The sequence below is a fragment of the Hibiscus syriacus genome, unplaced genomic scaffold (genome assembly GCF_006381635.1).
Source record: "Hibiscus syriacus cultivar Baekdansim isolate YM2019G1 unplaced genomic scaffold, ASM638163v2 tig00111298_pilon, whole genome shotgun sequence".
Classification (NCBI taxonomy): domain Eukaryota; kingdom Viridiplantae; phylum Streptophyta; class Magnoliopsida; order Malvales; family Malvaceae; genus Hibiscus; species Hibiscus syriacus.
The window spans coordinates 452,296-471,155 of record NW_024063047.1 but is presented as its reverse complement, the minus strand read 5'-3'; the positions used below and the strand labels follow the sequence as shown (position 1 = coordinate 471,155).

Sequence of the window (18,860 nt, the reverse complement as noted above, 5' to 3'; positions counted from 1 at the left end):
TGTATTTAAAAAGTTAAAAATTAAATCCTCTTTCTTTTTCGATTTAAAAATCTCAGTTCAATCGTTGGCATCGTTTGTATTTTCCATTAAAATTTGCTATCAATACCCCCAAGCAACCATACCAACAGCCAAAGTATAACATTATGAATTCAATATACCTAATAGCAAGCAAATTTTGACAAAAAAGAATACTGTGTCGACGAATGGAATAGAACTTTTAACCCGATGGAAGGATTTAATTTTTTACTTTTTATAGGGACTGAATCCGAAACTCAATCAAAGTACATGGACTAGTATTATATTTTGACCACATATTTAAAGCCATACATACCATAAAAGCGTATTATCTCCATATTTCTGCACATTGGTTCACAAACTTACAGTAAACACCATACAAACCATTTTGGAAGATTCCCAAGAACACAAACATATATATATGGTAAACAAAATGTAAATTCCCAGATTACCTGTTCGATAAAACCATCTCAAGGCAAATGACACACAACTAGAGTGCCAACAGATTCCCGGGCAAAGCAGTCGCTTCCATGGACTCCTGTTGGCACCGAAAGAAAAACTGTATGTTTCATTCGAATTCATTTTTGAACTCGTTTCCCCTCTCCGAACCATGCTAATACCGATGACGTCAGTTAACTTCTTTCTATCCATCAATTAACGCAGTCGAGTTGTTGACTTCTAAAATGCTATATATACAAAATCCCTTTTATTACATAGGAGAGCCAGTTGTACCTGCAGTAAAATATTGCACGATATGGCCCCATAAGTGATTGTTTTCAACCGGATAAAAAAAATGAAATAGTTGGAAGAAATATTTAACTGAAAATATTCATGGCTTGAACCAAAGATCTATCGACAAAGGAAATGGAACCAAGAAAACACATAATAGTGGCAGTTCTTAATCGTAACGGTTGCAAAAACTTATCCCAAAAGAATGGGCGAGTAAATTCTGAAACAGTTGCTAGCACAGCAGAAAAATAAAAACATGAAGTAATTATATTTGTAAAGCAATACCATTAATGCTGTAGGGCTACTCATTTCTAAATCCTTCATAACTCAATCCCTCCGATATGGTGTCCAACCTTTTGTTGTCTCCTACAAGCCAAAGACAAAAGTGTCATGCTCTTCAGAAATCAGAACCTACAAAACTCGAAATATAAATCTTTCGATGGGGAGACAGGAGGAACGAGGTTCACCTTGATGTTCTCTTTCACGAGAATCCAGGAAAGTTTCATTATCAGTTGCTAAAAAAGGTGACCGGGGGTAGCTCTCGAGTATATCTGAAATTATAATGAGGTTAGTCTAAAATAAAGTATATCTGATATCATTAAGAGGTTACTCTTAGAATGTTAAGATTCTCGTATATGAAATTAACTGGTGTTAACTAGGCCAAACACATGACTATGCAGAGGAGATATATTTTAAATAGCTGATTTTAAAATAGACGAGAAACCAAGATATGGATGCACAAACACATGCTTGCATACAGACAAATATATTCAGCACGGGGAACATGCATATGCCGGCAAAAACTGACAAAGAGCAAGAGACCTGAACTCTGAGAAAAATCATCCGTGAGATCTGAAAGACTGAAATTGCGAGGGATCTGGCCTAAAAACCCAAATGAAGAAATGTCAGCATCCAGAACTGGTTCGTTCAGAGGTTGAGTGCTTGATTCTACAGTACTGAAAGAAGTATCCCCAACTGTTGGGCGTGCCTCCAGAACATTGCTCTTGGCACCAAACATGTAAGAAGAACTGGCCGAATAACCAGCTTCTGGTTTTATCATTTTCCCATTTATTCCTTGCATCATACCCATGTTTGAATTCTGAGTTGAAAGCATGCCTGGCGGGGCATCAATCCTGCTGGCATGGGTAGGCATCAATAGGGTGCGAATCCCAGCATGTAATGACGAACTACCATTAGTGAATACATTAGGCAAACTAGATCCCATGGGATGGTGCATATCCTCCTGCTTCAAAGCTGGCCCGGTGTTCTCTAGGGCATAGAAGGACGAGTTCTGGGGCACTATAAGAGAAAGCTAAATCAGTTGCAAAAAAAAATGAAAATTGGACAAAACAAAGGCTTGGTTTTCAAATTGACAGCAACTAAACCTAGAAAAATGCAACAATTAATAATAGTAATAACTATTGTACCAACAACCACCTCTGGTAATCTATCTACAACGGATTGATGCATGCTCAAAAATCAATGAAAAAAAATGCAAGAAAGATAAAAGAAGATTGGGGAAGTTAATAGGAAAAAGCAAGGTGTGTAAAAACAACTGGTTCTCCTCTTGCCCTCAATGGTTAGGTGTGCAAAAATGTAACTGATTGAGTACCAAAGGTGTGCAAAATAAGAAGTTTTCCAGCTCTTTTATCAAAATTGGATATGGACAAATAAATGCATAAGATGTAATCGTCCTGATGTCTACTCCTGCCTATATCCAAATTGCAGATAGTTACTGATACAAATGAAGCTAAATCAAATTCTTCATGCATATTGTCAACACTCAAGTCATAGTTAAAGAAGAATGGCCCTTATTTCTTCTCTCTTTATTTGTCTTCATAGTTATACTAACATAAAAAGTGCAACAGAAAACTACCATCAATCTTTGCTTCGAGGAAAAATGTAAATGATTGATTAACAAATAAAATCTCAATAGAATAAAAATCATACAACAATTAAACAAAAATGTCAAAAACATATCCAATGGGGCAAAAATCAATCTTACTCGGTGGCATTTGAGGTCCATTAGAATTGGAGATTGATGATATTCCAGTTGAATGAATCTGATCCATCAATCGCACTTGTTGCTCAAGTAGCTTGTTGAATTCCATTATTTGTTGCTTAACCATCAGTCTCAGATAATAAGCCTGGAAGAATTCTCTATTCTCCTCTTCAAGCTTTTGCCAAACTGACAAGCATGAGATATCGTGAAAGGAAATAAAAAGGCTAATGTTCTGTAATGACCATAAACTATTGGAAAACCTCATGAAGTCATGATCTGAAACAATATACATGTTGACCAACACAGCAATCCATACCCAACAATAAGTTAAAGCTAGGGGTACTTTTTTTTGGGGGGGGGGTGTTCAACTGTCCAGTCTATATCAGCTTCCCTTAAAACAGATTTTTGCCAAACCATGTGAGAAATGGGTACCATATTGACATCCCTGTTCCTATGTAGTGGTACCTACGTTCTTTCTTTTTTGTAAGAGTCAGCAGATGGAACACAAAGCCTGAGCATCATTTTAGTGTATCTTTTCCTATGAATTTTCTAAAATATGTGATTTATAATACATAGCACTATCAGAAATCAGATTAGGGGTGTTTCATAAAGAGAGGCAATCAGGAAAGAGTATGGATGTTATGAAAATAAAATATTTGAACTGACAGTTACCTAGTTCAGTAAAACCAGGTTCAATTTTGGCCTGAGCCAGCAGAGTGTCCATAACTTCCTTCTGTGTCATGTAGAGTTGAAGACATCGTTCTATAAGGTTTTGCACCTGAAATCACACATATAAGAGCAAAAACACCTTTAGCCATTGTGGACATCATACTACCTTTTCAGAGCCTACATGCCAAACAAATCTAAGACGGTAGAAGCCCCTTATGGAACACACACAAAAACATATGAACAGCAGCTTGCCGGTAGAACTAATGGCACATTAGATATACATCTTAATTTTGCTACAGGAACAAATAGGAATTTATGCAGTTCGTGCTGTTTCTCCTTTATCCGCTCTTCTTTCCTTTATCTTTTATATCTCACCGCTTTATGGTATAAAAGGATTTTGCTATTAAATACACTTTATTAACTTACCAAACATATTTTTCTCCTTCACATTATTTCCAGCAAATAGTTCATTCCTATATACGGCTTCAAAATTTCAAATTCATAGAAACATTAGAACTTTTGCAAAAATGTGAATTACCAACAAAACAAAAACATCTACAATATAGCACAAAACCCACATAATAACCTCACTGCATCTGCTCAACATAAATTAATAACTTTAGCAAGACGTTTAAGTTTAAAGGAAACAGGATAACGACATAAATAATACTTAAATTTATACACGGCAAGATAAAATTAATGCATATGTATACAGTTTTTTGTACATGACTGCTCATTAACTGTAAGGATGAACCCCCACTAGTGACCTAGTGGCCAGGGGTTCACCTTCCCATCCCCCATATCCTGGGTTCAGTACCCAATGTAATAATAATATTAAAAAAACTGTAAGGATCAAGGTCAACATCTTACCAGTTGTATATCTTGCCGCAAAACCCTTCTACCTGGTCCAGTAGACATCTTTTATTCAAAGTTCCAAACGAAGTAAGATATTAACCTAACACAAATAAACCAGTAATTATAAATTATATTCACAAGATAACCAAAACAGAGAGTCGGGCAGCCTTGCATGAAGCTATATACCTGAAAATGTACACAATTTTACACCCAACCAAAAATGCAAATATTCAAGAATAAAAAATTTAATACCCCTATACTATTCGCTCTTGCTCAATTTTTCATCAATAATTTAACAGCAATTTATAAAATTTAAGGAGAAAAAAACTTCACAGACAAAAGCACGAGCATTAAATTTCCTTAAAGTAAAGCAAGAGATTAAACTGCCGCAAAGTTATCTGACTTCATCTAAAGCTACAAGTTTGCAGCAGTGATCATTGATCAGCATGAAACAATATAGTTAAAGAATTTTAAACAACTGGATAAACTTGATCACTTGATCATGCAAACATAAGATTCGATTTAAAACAAGAGACTAAATTGCCTCAAAGTTATCTAATTTCATCTAAAGCTTCCAATTTAAAGCAGCGATAAACAAAAACTTGAGTACCTGATCATGCAAACAAACACAAGATTCGATTAAAACAAGAGATTAAATCGCGCTCAAATATATCTAATTTCACCTAGCACTAAGCTTAAAGCATCGATCAACATGAAACAGCATAATTACAAAAAAAGAAGAAGAAATTCAACAGCTATTCATCCTTTACGTTTTTTTAAAGAATTCGAAGAAAAGACGATTAAAAACGCCTAACAAACGGTAAAATCACATGAGAAACTCACAAAAATTAAGGAATTAACTCCGCTTCGATTCAAGGCGGCATGCAAAGAGAATCAAGTTCGTAAAATTGTAAAGTAATTTACCCAGAAAAATTGGTAAAAAAAAAATAACAAATACAGCGGCTTTTTAACTGACCTAAAGCTGCGAGCCGATTCGTACCAACTTGGTAAATGGTAACCTGAGAAAGCAGAGGAAAAAAGAATAGAAAAAAACAATAAAGATCAGAAAAGGTGATGGATTATTTGTTATTTTAATTCACTATTTTTATAATTAAAAATAAAAATCCAGTGCAGAGTGATGGGAGAATTTTTTGTTTTTATAGACACTAACTATTTCCAAATAAAATCTTTTAAAAAGCCGCACATCATTCGTTTCGAAAATAAAGTTTAAAGCAGCTCGATATTATAAAAGGGATAATATCACAATGGCCCTTGAAGTATTGCAATATTTCAATGTGTATACATAGTTTGAAAATTTTATATCGGTACGCAAAGTCTCATTTTATCCATTAAAGTGATACATGCAGCTAATAGCTGAACAGCCTGAACTCCTCTCATTTCCTAAACAAGTCATTTTATCATCGTCGTTGTTGTCGTCGTCTGGTATTTGACTGATCATTTAGTAATGAAGGACATCTTCCATGACCCTCCGGCCCCGACTTTACGTCACTTGGTAAGCTCGAAAACCGATCTCGGAGCGCCTTCACTGTTTCTCCTAGAGGAAGTTAATCTTCCTTGGCAACTCACAAGCGAAATATTATTCCAAAATGCTTCTGCATGTCGCTTATCTTTAACTTCATACATTCTGTACATTATAAAAGAAAATGATGCCATCACCATTATACACCTGTAGAAGAAAGGGGGAATTCAAGCCTTCGTTGCTGCTGCTGCTGCAGAACAAAGGGGAACTCAAACTACTTCCCGTGAGTTAAAGAAGAAGAAAAAATAACTTTTTATTACTCATATGGGCTTCATAGATTCTGCAATTTGGGTTTTGAGAAGAAAGCCCAATATAGCAAAAAGAGATTTTCTTGGGAGTTTTCTTTAGATGGACTATCAAGAACTATTACTAGGCTCACCTAGGTTGGTTTCTATTCTTATTTGGACTTTTCCTTTTAGCATTTTAAAAAAAAGTAATCCATAAAAAATGCCATAATACATGTTAAAGACACATATTAATACAAGTCTGCGGTGGTAACATATATGTGAGGGTCTTATCTTCAATCACTTAATGATAAATATTTTTAAGCATTTGAAAAAATTAATATTTAATCAATATAGATTTATAATACAAATCTCTAATAACATTATATGACCCTAAAGAGATGAAAATCTCTAATAACTTCACTCCACTACATTCGAAATGTCAACTTCAGGTTAAGTGAATTATTTTGCAGGCTTCGCCATAAAAACATTAAAAAATCGCAATCACCACAAAAGTCGAGTCAAAAAAATAACACTATTTCGTAAGACATGTTTGTAATTTTATTTTCCAAACACACAATTAAACCAACCAAACCGCATATTCAAATGAAAGTTAAATTATTGTATCTTAAAAGTATCGCCGTAAAATTCATCTAACAACCTTAATAATTAAAGAAAATGTTATTTTCTTTAAATATCATAAAATCGAATAATTACATTTATAAGATGTATGTATAATTAATAATTAAAAAAGAATATGTACAAATATTTTCTTGTAATCACCATATATTATTAAAAAAACTACGACACCAATTAAACCATTAATGTAATAATAAAAAAATGGATCGATTTCAAGTATACAATTAACATTGGACCGAAAACTCAATCAATGTCTTCTCCCCTTGACACATGATATCCCAAAACTATGAATTATTTTATATTGATCCTTCAACATTTAAATATTTTACATTGGTCCCTATACTATGATCTCATTCTAATTTGATTCTTAAACTTCAACATGTTTTATTTCAATCTTCAAACTTTAATATTAATCCATTTTGATCATTGTTTCAACGTGACGTCAACTTTTTTTTTGGATAAGTAGAATTCCATTCATCCAAAAGAATGCAGCCAAGCTGCTACAACATAAATCAAGGCATTATATCAGTCCCCAATCTATACACAATTGTCTATTTACAGTATCCAGCCTATTCATATAACTCCTATACATTTTAATTCTTACTGATTCTTTAACGCTACCAACAACTATGTCAACCGAGCAATGCGCCCCTCTAAAGTGTCTACGATTCCGTTCCTCCCAAATGCAATAAACAAAGCCAGTCCAAGCCAACTTGAGAATATGCACCAACAACGATTTACCTTTCAGGTTCTGCAATAACCAGTGCAGAAGATCATTCCAACCAGTGGGAACTTGGTTAAGTCCACATAGCAGCAGGATAGCACACCAAACTTCACTTGCATAAGGGCATTCAGAGAAGAGGTGACTTCGAGACTCAAGGCCAGAGCCACATAGTCTACAATCACTGTCTGTAACAATACCAAACCTGGCTAACCTGTCCTTAGTAGGCAATCTATCCAAGATTGCCATCCAAGAGATCAGTGAAAACTTTGGAATGTGGCCAGGAAACCACACAAGGCGATGCCAGGGAACCTTGTCACTCCTACTTCGAATCTTATCCCACAACCAGCTGGCTCGAATTTGATCCCAGTTACTACTGGAACAGAATAATCTCGCAGCCTCACTCCTCATTTTGAACAGCTTTACTATGATCCAGCTAAAATGAGACTTACAATCGGCATTCCAAACATCATCAATCCTGAAAATAGGCATAATGCCAAAATTAGCCTCCAAAATTTACCAAATTGGTCATTTTGCCCCATATTCTACTTTCTGGAGTATTTTGACCCTAAATATTTTATTTTAAGGCAAAAAGACCCCTAACATTTGACATAATAATCACTTTGTCTCTTATTCTTTTTGAAAAGGTATTTTAGCCCTCAACATTTCATTTTAGGCTAAAAAGACACCTATTTTGAAGCATTTATTGTGTGTTTACTAATTGTTTTCATCTATATAGGGAGCTTTTTGTCCCAAAGTGAAACGTCGGAAACTAAAATGCTCCATAAAATAATATGAGTCAAAATGACCATTTTGATAAACGTTGGGGGCTATTTTTAGCATTATGCCTGAAAATATAATACAGTTTTTGAGGTCCTGAAAATTGAACCCACGACTTTCTAAAAAACTTCACATAACCTTAAAAAAACAAATTAAATTTATTTTAAAGGTTATAAGTTAAATTCTCAAGACTTTCAAAAATTAATATAGTTAACATCAGCTAATAAAAGGATGAAGATAGAACGATATTGATAGTTTAAGGATTGATGTAGAATGCTTTAAAATTTAGAATAAAATAATAACTTAAGAATTGGTAAAAAAAACATTTCAAAATTTAAGGATCAATTTAAAATAAAAATCATAGTTTGAGGATATCTTATTATTTATTTGAAAAAGTAAATTGAGTGCCTAAAATTCATAGATAATCCAAGAGTTGGGGGGACCAAAGGGGTTTGTGGACGTCAATGACTACTTGAATCTTTCAAAATCAAAACTAATAAAAAGAAGCAAATCAATGCAATTTGTGGTTACCGTTTTAGCTCCATTGGCATCCTCACACCTATGCCTTTCGTTTCAGGGTAGTTTTGTTGTACCACACCCTGAATATAAAGCTAAATAAAAGTAATATTAAAAATATTAATATTTTTTTAATATTTTTTTAGAACGCTACTTAAAATATTATTTTTATACCGAAAATGTTAATTTCGCTACTTAAAATGAATATTTCCGATAGAAAAAATAACATTTTAGGTCGCGTTAAATTTTAATATTTATGGTAGAAAAAAATATTTTAAGTTGTGCTCTATCGAAAATGTTAAAAAAATTAACATTTCCGATAGTACATTTCCTTAATCTAATATTGTTAGTGTTAATTTAGGGTCAATAACTCCTCTTTACTTTCTCTTCCATTATTTCATTTTTATCAATTATTTGCTAGTGTTAGTTTAGGGTAAGTGGTTATTTTAATAGTTTGTAATGATTATAAAATAGTATTTGTTTATAATATTTTTAATATATTAACAACGTATACATACCTTACAGATGTAATTATTCGAACTCATGAGTCATGACAACATTCCCTTTTGCCACTATCATCATTAAACTTATTAACAAAAATATGTAAAAATAATCTCTTTAACAATTGAAGTTTTGAAATTTATAAAATGATCCTTAAACTTATTAATTAATATGAAATGGTCATCATACACTATAATAAGTTTAAAGATCATTTTGTAACAATTTAATAAATTTTAATGATCGTTTTATAATAGTTTGGTAAAAAAAATAACGATCATTTTATAATATTTAAAATTTTAATGACTAATTTTTTTTTACTTAGTTTAATGATCATTCTGTATTTTATCCTAATAATAATAGGACGTGGATCTTAATTATGTATGCACCGCTTGCGCGCCACACCATCACTTCCGCATGAGATTGAGATGAAATCGTTCGCAACCAAATGACCAAAATGGCCTCCTTTACTCTACTTATTTACAAAACGTGGCAGACAAGCTTATTTTTCTAAATTTCTTGATTGAAAATTTGATGTAATATGATACGAAATCCGATGTTTAAGATAAGATAAGATCAATGGACCTTGTACTTTAATCATTGATTAATACGACTATGTTGAATGATTAAGCTACTCATTCACTATTAGAACTATCCAAAAAAAATTAAGGATCTTGTAATTAATTTAGTTGATATTTTTATTGTTACAGTATTAAGAGTGTGTAAATTTAAATATATTTAAATATGATTATTATGATTTGATGGTTTAGAAGTTTATATATTATAATTTATGTAAAAAAAATTAAAAATTATATTCTCAGAAAAACCAAAATTATTATTGTTATATTTTTCTTTTATATCTTTTGATGTTTGGTGACAAAATTAGGGGGAAAATCCTTTTGAATAGAAAAAATGGAGATGGTCTGAAATCAAAGAGGGAAATAAAGTTATTGCTGTGATGGAGGTTGGAGTCGTCATCTCCTGACGATATTGTAAAACTCATCATAATTTGAAAATTGATATAAAATATTCTAAAATTTAAAGATTAATTTAGAATATTTTTTATAGTTTAGGGATATCCTATATATTTTCTCTTAGTCTTGATATTTAATTATGATATAATTACAATTTAATTTGATGACCGTGTCAAATAAATTTAAAAGTAAACGATTTTTATAATTATTTTAATTTATTTTTTTATTGGTATGAAGTGATTATAAAATAATATTTATTCTAAATATTCTCAATCATTTGATATTGAATGCTCAAACTTTCATACAAACGTCGTGCTTGAACTCAAGATCTCTAAAAATGACAATCATCTTTATATTCACTAAAATTATGTAAAAATAAAGAGGAAAAATGTTACAAAATATAGAAACAAGAAACGGTTAGGCATATGGAAAACACCTCACTTCCAACCATTCACAGCTCATATATCACCATGAACACAAGCGAAAACAAACAATTTCATAATATTTTTTGTTTATTTAAACGAGTGTTCGTAAATTAAGTTGTATCAACTCATTGAAAACCTATTTAAAAATAAATTATTTTTAAATTTTGATAAAATATTGTCCTCTAATTGATTGATAGTGCGTAAAATTATACACTATTAATATATCAAATATGATATTTTGTTTCATTTCTACATTATCATCTTGTTTAATTTGTTATATATTCCTATAAATTTAATATGTTTATGAATTGTTTTATAATATTTTTAATGAGTTGATATATTTATAATATTTCACTTTTAATTTTTTTATATATTTTAATTGGTTAATCACCCAACAATAGTATTTAAATGAGGAATCATAGTGATGCACAAACGTACATATATATATATATATAATTAACTTTTGTCACGTATTAAAACGAATAGGAATTAGCATTGTATAATTCAATAAACTAATTAGATTACAATTATTATAATAGTAACAATAGTGGAACTGTTAGAAGAGGACTTTGGGACCACTTAAATTCTGTTGGAAATGATATTGGTTCCTCCTCTTGGATCCTTGGAGGGGATTTCAACATCATAGCCAAAGCAGAGGAGAGCTCTGACTTTGATGTCATGGTATTCATTGCACCCCAGACATGAAAGATTTTCAAGACTGCTTGGAGAGTCTTGACCTCATGGATCATCCGTTTCTTGGTCCTTTATTCACATGGTCCAATAAACAAGAAGATTACTATTTAGCGCGTAAATTGGATAGGATCTTAGTTAACAATCAGTGGTTGTTTGATCATCCATAATCTTTTGCTGAATTTGCTGCTCAGGGCGTTTCAGACCATTGTCTCGGGTTATTGTGGACTCATAAAGGAGGTTTAACCAAGAGGCCTCGACCTTTTAAATTTTTTAATTGTTGGGCTGGCCATGAGCTATTCTTGGATACTGTTAGATATTCTTGGCAGGGTTCTTGTGGTGATAATGTCATGGATGGTCTGTTCCTAAAGTTGAGGAGGCTCAAACATATCATAAAGAATTTCAATAAGGAGTATTTTTCTGATATCTCGGGCAGGGTTACCAACAAAAGGGCTGAAGTAGAACAGATCCAGATTTTTAATATGGCTAACCATGATTAGAGGAGGATTGGTGATGAGAAGAGGATTCATGTTGAATTAATGGATTTAGAACTGGCAGAATCTGTTTTTTACAAACAAAAGGCGAAAAGCACATTGGCTGAGAGAGGGTGATTTAAATACCAGGTCTTTTCATCAAAGGACTCAGGCCAATAAGAAAAGAAATACTATCAGGATCGTCGTAGGTGAGGATGGGCTAAGACACGATTCCTTTGAAGGAATGGCTGCTGAGTTATTGAATTTTTTCACGAATCTTATTGGCTCCAGCGATCCTATGGTCAAGGGTTGCTCTACTGAGATTTTGAAGGATTTATTGGGGTATTCTCTGCCTGAGGGAGCAGATTTTGTTCTTACCAAGAAGGTGAGTGATCTGGAGATTAAGGAGACATTATTCAGACAGGGAAAGGATAAAAGCCCTGGTCCAGATGGTTCTACATCTGGTTTCTTTAAGGTTGCTTGGGAAATTGTTGGTAATGACTTTTTTTCTACTGTGAGGCATTTTTTTCATACTTCTTGCTTGCTGCCTGCTTTTAATTCTACAGCTTTGGTGTTGATTCCTAAGTCTTTAAATGCTTGCTTGGCAAAAGATTTTAGACCCATATCTTGATGTTCAGTGGTATACAAAACTATAACCAGGATTCTTGTAAACAGACTTATTCCATACTTCCCTGGTTGATTTCCCTCAATCATAAAACTTTTTGTCAAGGGTAGGAATATAGTGGATAACACTCTATTAGCACAAGAAGTGGTTAAAGGTTACTCTAGGAAGAGTTTATCTCCTAGATGTGCTATCAAAATAGATCTCCAGAAGGCATTTGATTATGTCAATTGGGAATTTTTGCTGTCTGTTCTTGGAGCCTTGGGACTTCCTGATAAATTCTGCAATTGGATTAGAGCATGCGTTACTACACCCATGTATTTTGTTTCACTGAATGGCAGCCTGGTGGAGTTTTTTAAGGGTGTAAAGGGGGTTAGGCAGGGTGATCCCTTATCACCCTACTTATTTGTCATGGTGATAAATGTTTTGCCATCTTTTCTGAATGTTGCAGCCATGAAGGGAATCTTTCGTTTTCACCCAAAATGTAAAAGAATTCAATTAACCCATCTTTGCTTTGCGAATGACCTTCTAGTTTTCTGTCATGGGTCCCTTGAGTCTGTGCTTGGTGTTCAAAGTACTTTAGAAAAGTTTTATGAGCTTTCAGGACTTAAGTTGAATGCCTCGAAAACTGAGTTCTTTGCTAGTGGCTTGAATCAAACTACCCTCGATCAGATCCGGCTAGCCATTGGGTTTAGAATGGCTCAGCTCCTTGTTAGGTATCTAGGGGTTCCCCTAGTTTCCCGCAAGCTCACTGGTAAAGACTGTATTGCTCTGCTGGAAAGAATTAAGGACAAATTGAGACAATGGTCCAACAAAAAACTTAGTTTTGGAGGAAGATTGCAGTTAGTCAAATCTGTTCTATTCAGCATCTTTAATTTTTGGTGTAGGCAGCTTATCATTCCTAAAGGGATTATTAAGGAAGTGGAGAGACTTTGCATGCGTTTTTATGGAAAGGGTGTGACACTCTGGCTAGAGGAGCCCGAGTAGGCTGGAGTCAGATCTGCTCCTTGAAGTCTGAGGGCGGGCTGGGACTCAGGGACCTTGCTCTTTGGAGTAAATCGTGCTGCCTGATGCTAATTAGGAATATCCTAGCTAATGCTGGTTCATTGTGGATAGCTTGGATAAAGGCTTACTGTCTTAAATCAGAAAGTTACTGAGAGGTTGTTAGTAAGCCTCATTACAGCTGGATTTTAAGCAAACTACTGAGACTTCGAGATGATGTAAGGAGATTTTTTGTTCCTGGTACTGATTTGAGCCAAATTAATGGTAAATGGATACGGGATAGTATTCGAATTAGTAAAGAGAAGGTGAGCTGGCACAAGATTATTTGGTTCCCTTCTCATATTCCAAAATTTTCCCTTATCGCGTGGATGGTTACCCTCGATAGGCTGCCAACTAAAGACATGCTTGTTCGTTTTGGTTTGGATATTGATGATGTATGTATGGTATGTGGTTCTGGCAGGGAATCACGTGATCACCTATTTGCTGACTGCCCTTATGCTAAGATGTTTGGAGTGTTGTTCTACGGCTGTGTGGGATTCGCTGTGTGGATTTCAGTTGGGATTAGCGCCTTAATTGGTTGATCGAGAACTTGAAGGGCAAAAACCTTCGCAGTTGGATCCTTAAGCTTGCTTGGACCGAGGTCTTTCAAGCTCTAGTGAAGTAATTGTAAATAGAATTAAGGTAGCGGTGAAAACCAAAATATATTAGTATCTCATCTCATTAAATCAATTTATATTTAATAATTTTTCTTTTTCTTATTACCCCAAATATCCAACCAAACAATGTTTATTAGATATTGTTCTGATAAGGAATCAACGTGATGCATGTACGTATACGTCATTAACATTTACTACAAAAAAAGATTGCATATAAAATAAAATCGTGAACCGACAACATTTTCTTAACTAAATAAATATTTCTCTACTTAAAATAATTATAGTAATTATTTACATTGAAGACCTTTATTTCTTTAATTTTATTTGTAAAAAAAATATGTTGCTTCCACATGGATACATGTGAGTTGCTTGTGTTCATTGTTTTCAATCATTCCATTAAAATATGGATTAAAAATCTTTTGGATAAGATTTAGATTTTTTTATATTCATTTTATTTTCCATTAATTTAAAATATTTGTTTTTTATTTACAAAAATTGGAAAAAATAAATTTTCTATTTTACTATTAATAGAATTTAATTCTCATAATTTATGAAAATTGAAAAGTTAGTAGGACTAAATAACAATGTTAAATTTTATCGTTAAATAATTAATTTGAAAATTAACAATTTAATAATTAATATACAAAAATTAGGAAGAATCAACTGTTTAATTTTACGTGTTTTTAATAATCGAACAAATCTCTCGATCTTTATAAAGTACGAGAATCAAATTCAGACAGTATTAAAGTATAGGGACTATAGGGGATGATTATTTTTGGTCATCCACTCCTTATTAATGATTTGTACGATGCGAGCGTTATTGAGGCACATACTAAGACATAAGAGAATTGGTTAGTGATTGAATTGAAACGACTTAATAATATTATCGAGAGTGATGTTATTAATATCATCCGCCAATGAGTTCATCGGTGACTTGAGTTGTTCGTGGCAAGCTTTCATATAGCTGAAACTCAAAGGTTATTGCATCAAAACATATGTATCTAAGTCCATAGTATTTAGTGCTATGCCAATGTTGTCGTTGACACCCTTGTACATTAAACTTCTTCTAATCATTCATTGTTATATTTTAGTTATGAAGGTTCTGAATGCATAACTACTACCGTATTCCATGGCATTATTTTCGTCAAATGCAATATAATTTCTTACCTTTTAAAAAAAATAAAGACTGGGGACTAAGATATCAGTTTTTGTAAAGTAAAAGAATGGAAGTAAAAATTATACCTTTTGTACAAAATAACAGGATGAAATGTGAAAGGAGGGTAGAGTAGTAAATATAACCGAATAAGAGATGCATTTAAATAATTGGACCACGAAACACTTTCAATATCGTTTCATTCAAGCCTTCATTAGGCTCTTATTCTGTTAGAGCTCTCCGCTTCCGACAAAAAACAAACCGGATGAAAGTTAGAAGAAGAAGCTCTTACAATGGCGTTAACGGCAACAGCACGATCCGAGTTGCGTAAGTTCTTGAACCGGGCTCCGAGACCGGGTTTCATCGGCTCCGACTTCAATGGCCACACACGGCCGCCAACGCCAACCTTTAGCCGCGATTTCTCGTCGTCTTCCTCCGCCGCAGAGGTGGCGCCTCGAAGGGATCCAATGGGATTTGAATCGGTGGGAATGAAGGAATATTTGGATTATAGGCGGTCACTTTACGGAGAGATCACTCACAAGGCTGTTCTTGTTGACGCTGCCGGTACCCTCTTGGCTCCCTCTCAGCCCATGGCTCAGGTATTCTTTTTGTATCGACTATGTTTAATTGGTTAAATTGTGATTTTAATCCTTCTACTATGCTCTAATTTAAATTTCTATCCTATAGTTTAATTTGATATAATTTTGTTCGTTTTAGTTTGTAGTATAAAATCTGTAACATGATAAATTATAAAAGAAGTTTCTAAGAAAAATTTCACATCAGTATTTTAATTGGAATAGTTAACTAATGATAATATAAAAGTAGAGGATTAAATTATGCAAAATGAAAGTACAGTGTCTGGATTTCGATTCTAAGCACAATAAAGGGACAAAAACAAAAAAAATCATTTATTTAATTCATGACAGAGCATATCTAATTATCTATGCATACTACCAAAGCAATCCCTAAAATGATGAAATTGTATATAATTTTATTCGGAAATTAAATAAGTGTAAGTTTATACATGGTAAAATTGAATGCAAGCCCCCATAAAATTATAAAATCATATTTTAATCCATAAAAATTATAAAATTATAAACTAATATAATAGTTAAATTTAGTTACTTTCTGTTTCGTTTTTTAGTTTTCAACTTGGATTTTCATTGAAATTTATATACAACCGACGCAAGATTTTGTGCTTTGGAGGCGAACTTCTAAAATTTTAAGAGATAAACTTATAAAATTAAAAGACAAAAATAAATTATCAATAGAAAGTATAAATACAATAGCTAAAATATATGATAATTTTAATTTTTTAGAAGATAACTCTTATTGCGTCCCGTCACCCTCAATCTAGCCCAGTATAGAATGGTCTAATTATCAATTTTTCTATTTTTTGGGTGTAGATTTATAGAGAGATAGGGGAGAAATATGGGGTGCAGTACTCTGAAGCTGAGATATTGAACAGATATCGAAGGGCATATGCTCAACCTTGGGGTAAATCTCGTCTCAGGTATTATTTCTTTATTATTCTTGCCTTTTAATACGACACATAATTTGTATCAAAGTGAGTTTATCGAAGTGTTTATGACTAAGTCATTAATTAGTGATTAAACCAATAGAAGGTTGGTCTTTTTTAATTATGTGATTACTTGGAATCACTATCTAAAACCAGTTCCATGAGTTAACTTCTTTATTGGGTTCATCGTCTTAGCATGGGTTAATGTGTGTAATTGGTCAACTATATATTTCTAAACGATTTGATATATTTATTTATTGGAAAGAAAAGAGTTAATTGTATCACACATCCTCAAAATATGGTCTTCATTTAATTTGACCTTTAAACTTTTGAATGTTCTAGTTTCATCCCTAAACTACTTATCATTCAAAAATAGTTTTTCATTTTTTGAAAAACCTTATTTCATCCCAAAACTATGACCTTTATTCAAAACCGATCCTCAAACTTTTGAATATTTTAATTTCATTCCCAAACTCTTCCAAATATGTAATTAGTTTCAATCATACTTTAACCTTTTTTTTAAACATAAAATAATACAGCTTAGTGCAATGTTTTTATTAATAATGGACGTGATTAACATATATTGATAGTTTAAAATAAAAAATAAAAGTTTAAGAATATGTGATGCAATTAACTCAAAATCAAATTTGATTGAATTGATATTAGAGATTGGTAAGGTACTAACTCAATAAGGAAAGTAATGAAACACTTTATTGTAAAAGATAATAAATAATATTATTCATACTCGTATAAAAGTCTGTGTATTTAAATAAAACAACTAAAAATCACTTATTAAACACTGAAATTGCATATAAATCCTTTTGTATCCACATATAGTCATTTGCTGATAATATTTTTTAATAAATCTTATGCAGTACATATTTTCGTTCTCCAAAAGAAAATCTAGTTATTATTTAAATCCTTGATAAATGGTAATAACATATTACTCGTTTTCAATTTGTAAAAAATATTGAAAAACATTTTATTATTTAATTCTAAATATAGTTATAATTCTAAGGAGTGTATACCTATTATTTTGAATAAGTTATTAAATATAATTCAATATATAAAGGGAAGAAGAAAAAATAAAAAAAATTGTATACTCGTTTTATTGAAAAAAAATAGTATTAAAATTCTTGAACTCCATTTTCTAATTTTTAGATCCGATTATAATAATACTTTAGTCTCGATATATTATGAGATTTGTATATAAATTTTTTATTGTAATAATCTGTCGAATAAAAATTTATAAACTTATATTTTTTTAATGGCTAGAATTTGTAAGATGTTACAAAAATGGCAGGTAGAAGCAGAGAAGCCAAACCCAACAATATTTGTAAAAGCATGTGAGCTGTTGGGGATAAAACCAGAGGAAGCGGTTCATGTAGGGGATGACCGTAGGAATGATGTGTGGGGTGCCAGAGATGCCGGTTGTGATGCTTGGCTCTGGGGTTCCGATGTTCACTCTTTTAAAGAGGTTTCTCTCCAACTCTCTAATTCATTCCTTTTTAACTTAATTTAATCCATTAATTATGTTCATGAATCGAATCAAGTTAAATGAAATCTCTTCAAATCACATTAATTAAAATAAATTTTCTTGTTAAGTCCGATTTAAGTTTTATTAAATTGAACGAGTTACCTGATATTTAAGTAAATTTATTTTCTCACGTTGTTATTGATTTATAGTTTTAATCCAACCTCTAAATTTTATGCCAGGTTGCTCAAAGGATAGGAGTACAGGTGTAGAGAGAATCACCATCAATGCTTGGAACTCAGTGTGAGAAAAAAGGGGGGATAGATTTTAAGGCTATACATACCTTGTGTATGAGCTAATTAGGCTGCTATGTTGAAAAAAATATTAAGGTGTTTAGTTTTCCTATGTTTAAAGTTTCATTTTAGTGTTATTCTTATATTTTTATTACACTTTTTAGTAAAAAATAATTTATACATTTAAAAAAATTATAATATAAATTCAATATTTTAAAAAAATTACTATACATTTTCCAATAGAAGTCGTCAGTTTTATTTAAAATATATATAGAATTATAATAAATATTTATAACCATAATAGTAAACCAAATACATAATTATGATATTTTTCATAACCATTGATACAATAAACTAACTGCTTGAGATAAACAATAATCATATAATGAAA

At 32.2% G+C, this 18,860-nt stretch overlaps 2 protein-coding genes across 3 annotated transcripts; one reads left to right on the top strand and one right to left on the bottom strand.

Annotated features, from left to right (window-relative positions):
* Positions 1–325: 325 nt before the first annotated feature.
* Positions 326–5,335, bottom strand: LOC120158021. Of its 2 annotated transcripts, none has more exons than XM_039168961.1 (8): positions 5,249–5,326; positions 4,286–4,374; positions 3,419–3,524; positions 2,750–2,932; positions 1,567–2,043; positions 1,212–1,295; positions 1,030–1,110; positions 326–747 (listed from the first exon to the last, which is right to left on the bottom strand). In XM_039168961.1, exons 2-7 carry the CDS (start codon positions 4,331–4,333, stop codon positions 1,046–1,048), a joined length of 963 nt encoding a protein of 320 aa, XP_039024892.1. In that variant the 5' UTR covers positions 4,334–4,374; positions 5,249–5,326; the 3' UTR covers positions 326–747; positions 1,030–1,045. The 2 variants fall into 2 exon arrangements, with proteins under 2 accessions (XP_039024892.1, XP_039024891.1); XM_039168960.1 differs by having other exon boundaries at positions 327–747; positions 4,286–4,370; positions 5,247–5,335.
* Positions 5,336–15,420: 10,085 nt separating this feature from the next.
* LOC120158011 lies at positions 15,421–18,484 on the top strand. The gene is made up of 4 exons (XM_039168953.1): positions 15,421–15,782; positions 16,590–16,724; positions 17,967–18,179; positions 18,419–18,484. The coding sequence occupies exons 1-4, from the start codon at positions 15,477–15,479 to the stop codon at positions 18,446–18,448; spliced, it is 684 nt and encodes a 227-aa protein (XP_039024884.1). The 5' UTR covers positions 15,421–15,476; the 3' UTR covers positions 18,449–18,484.
* Positions 18,485–18,860: the final 376 nt, after the last annotated feature.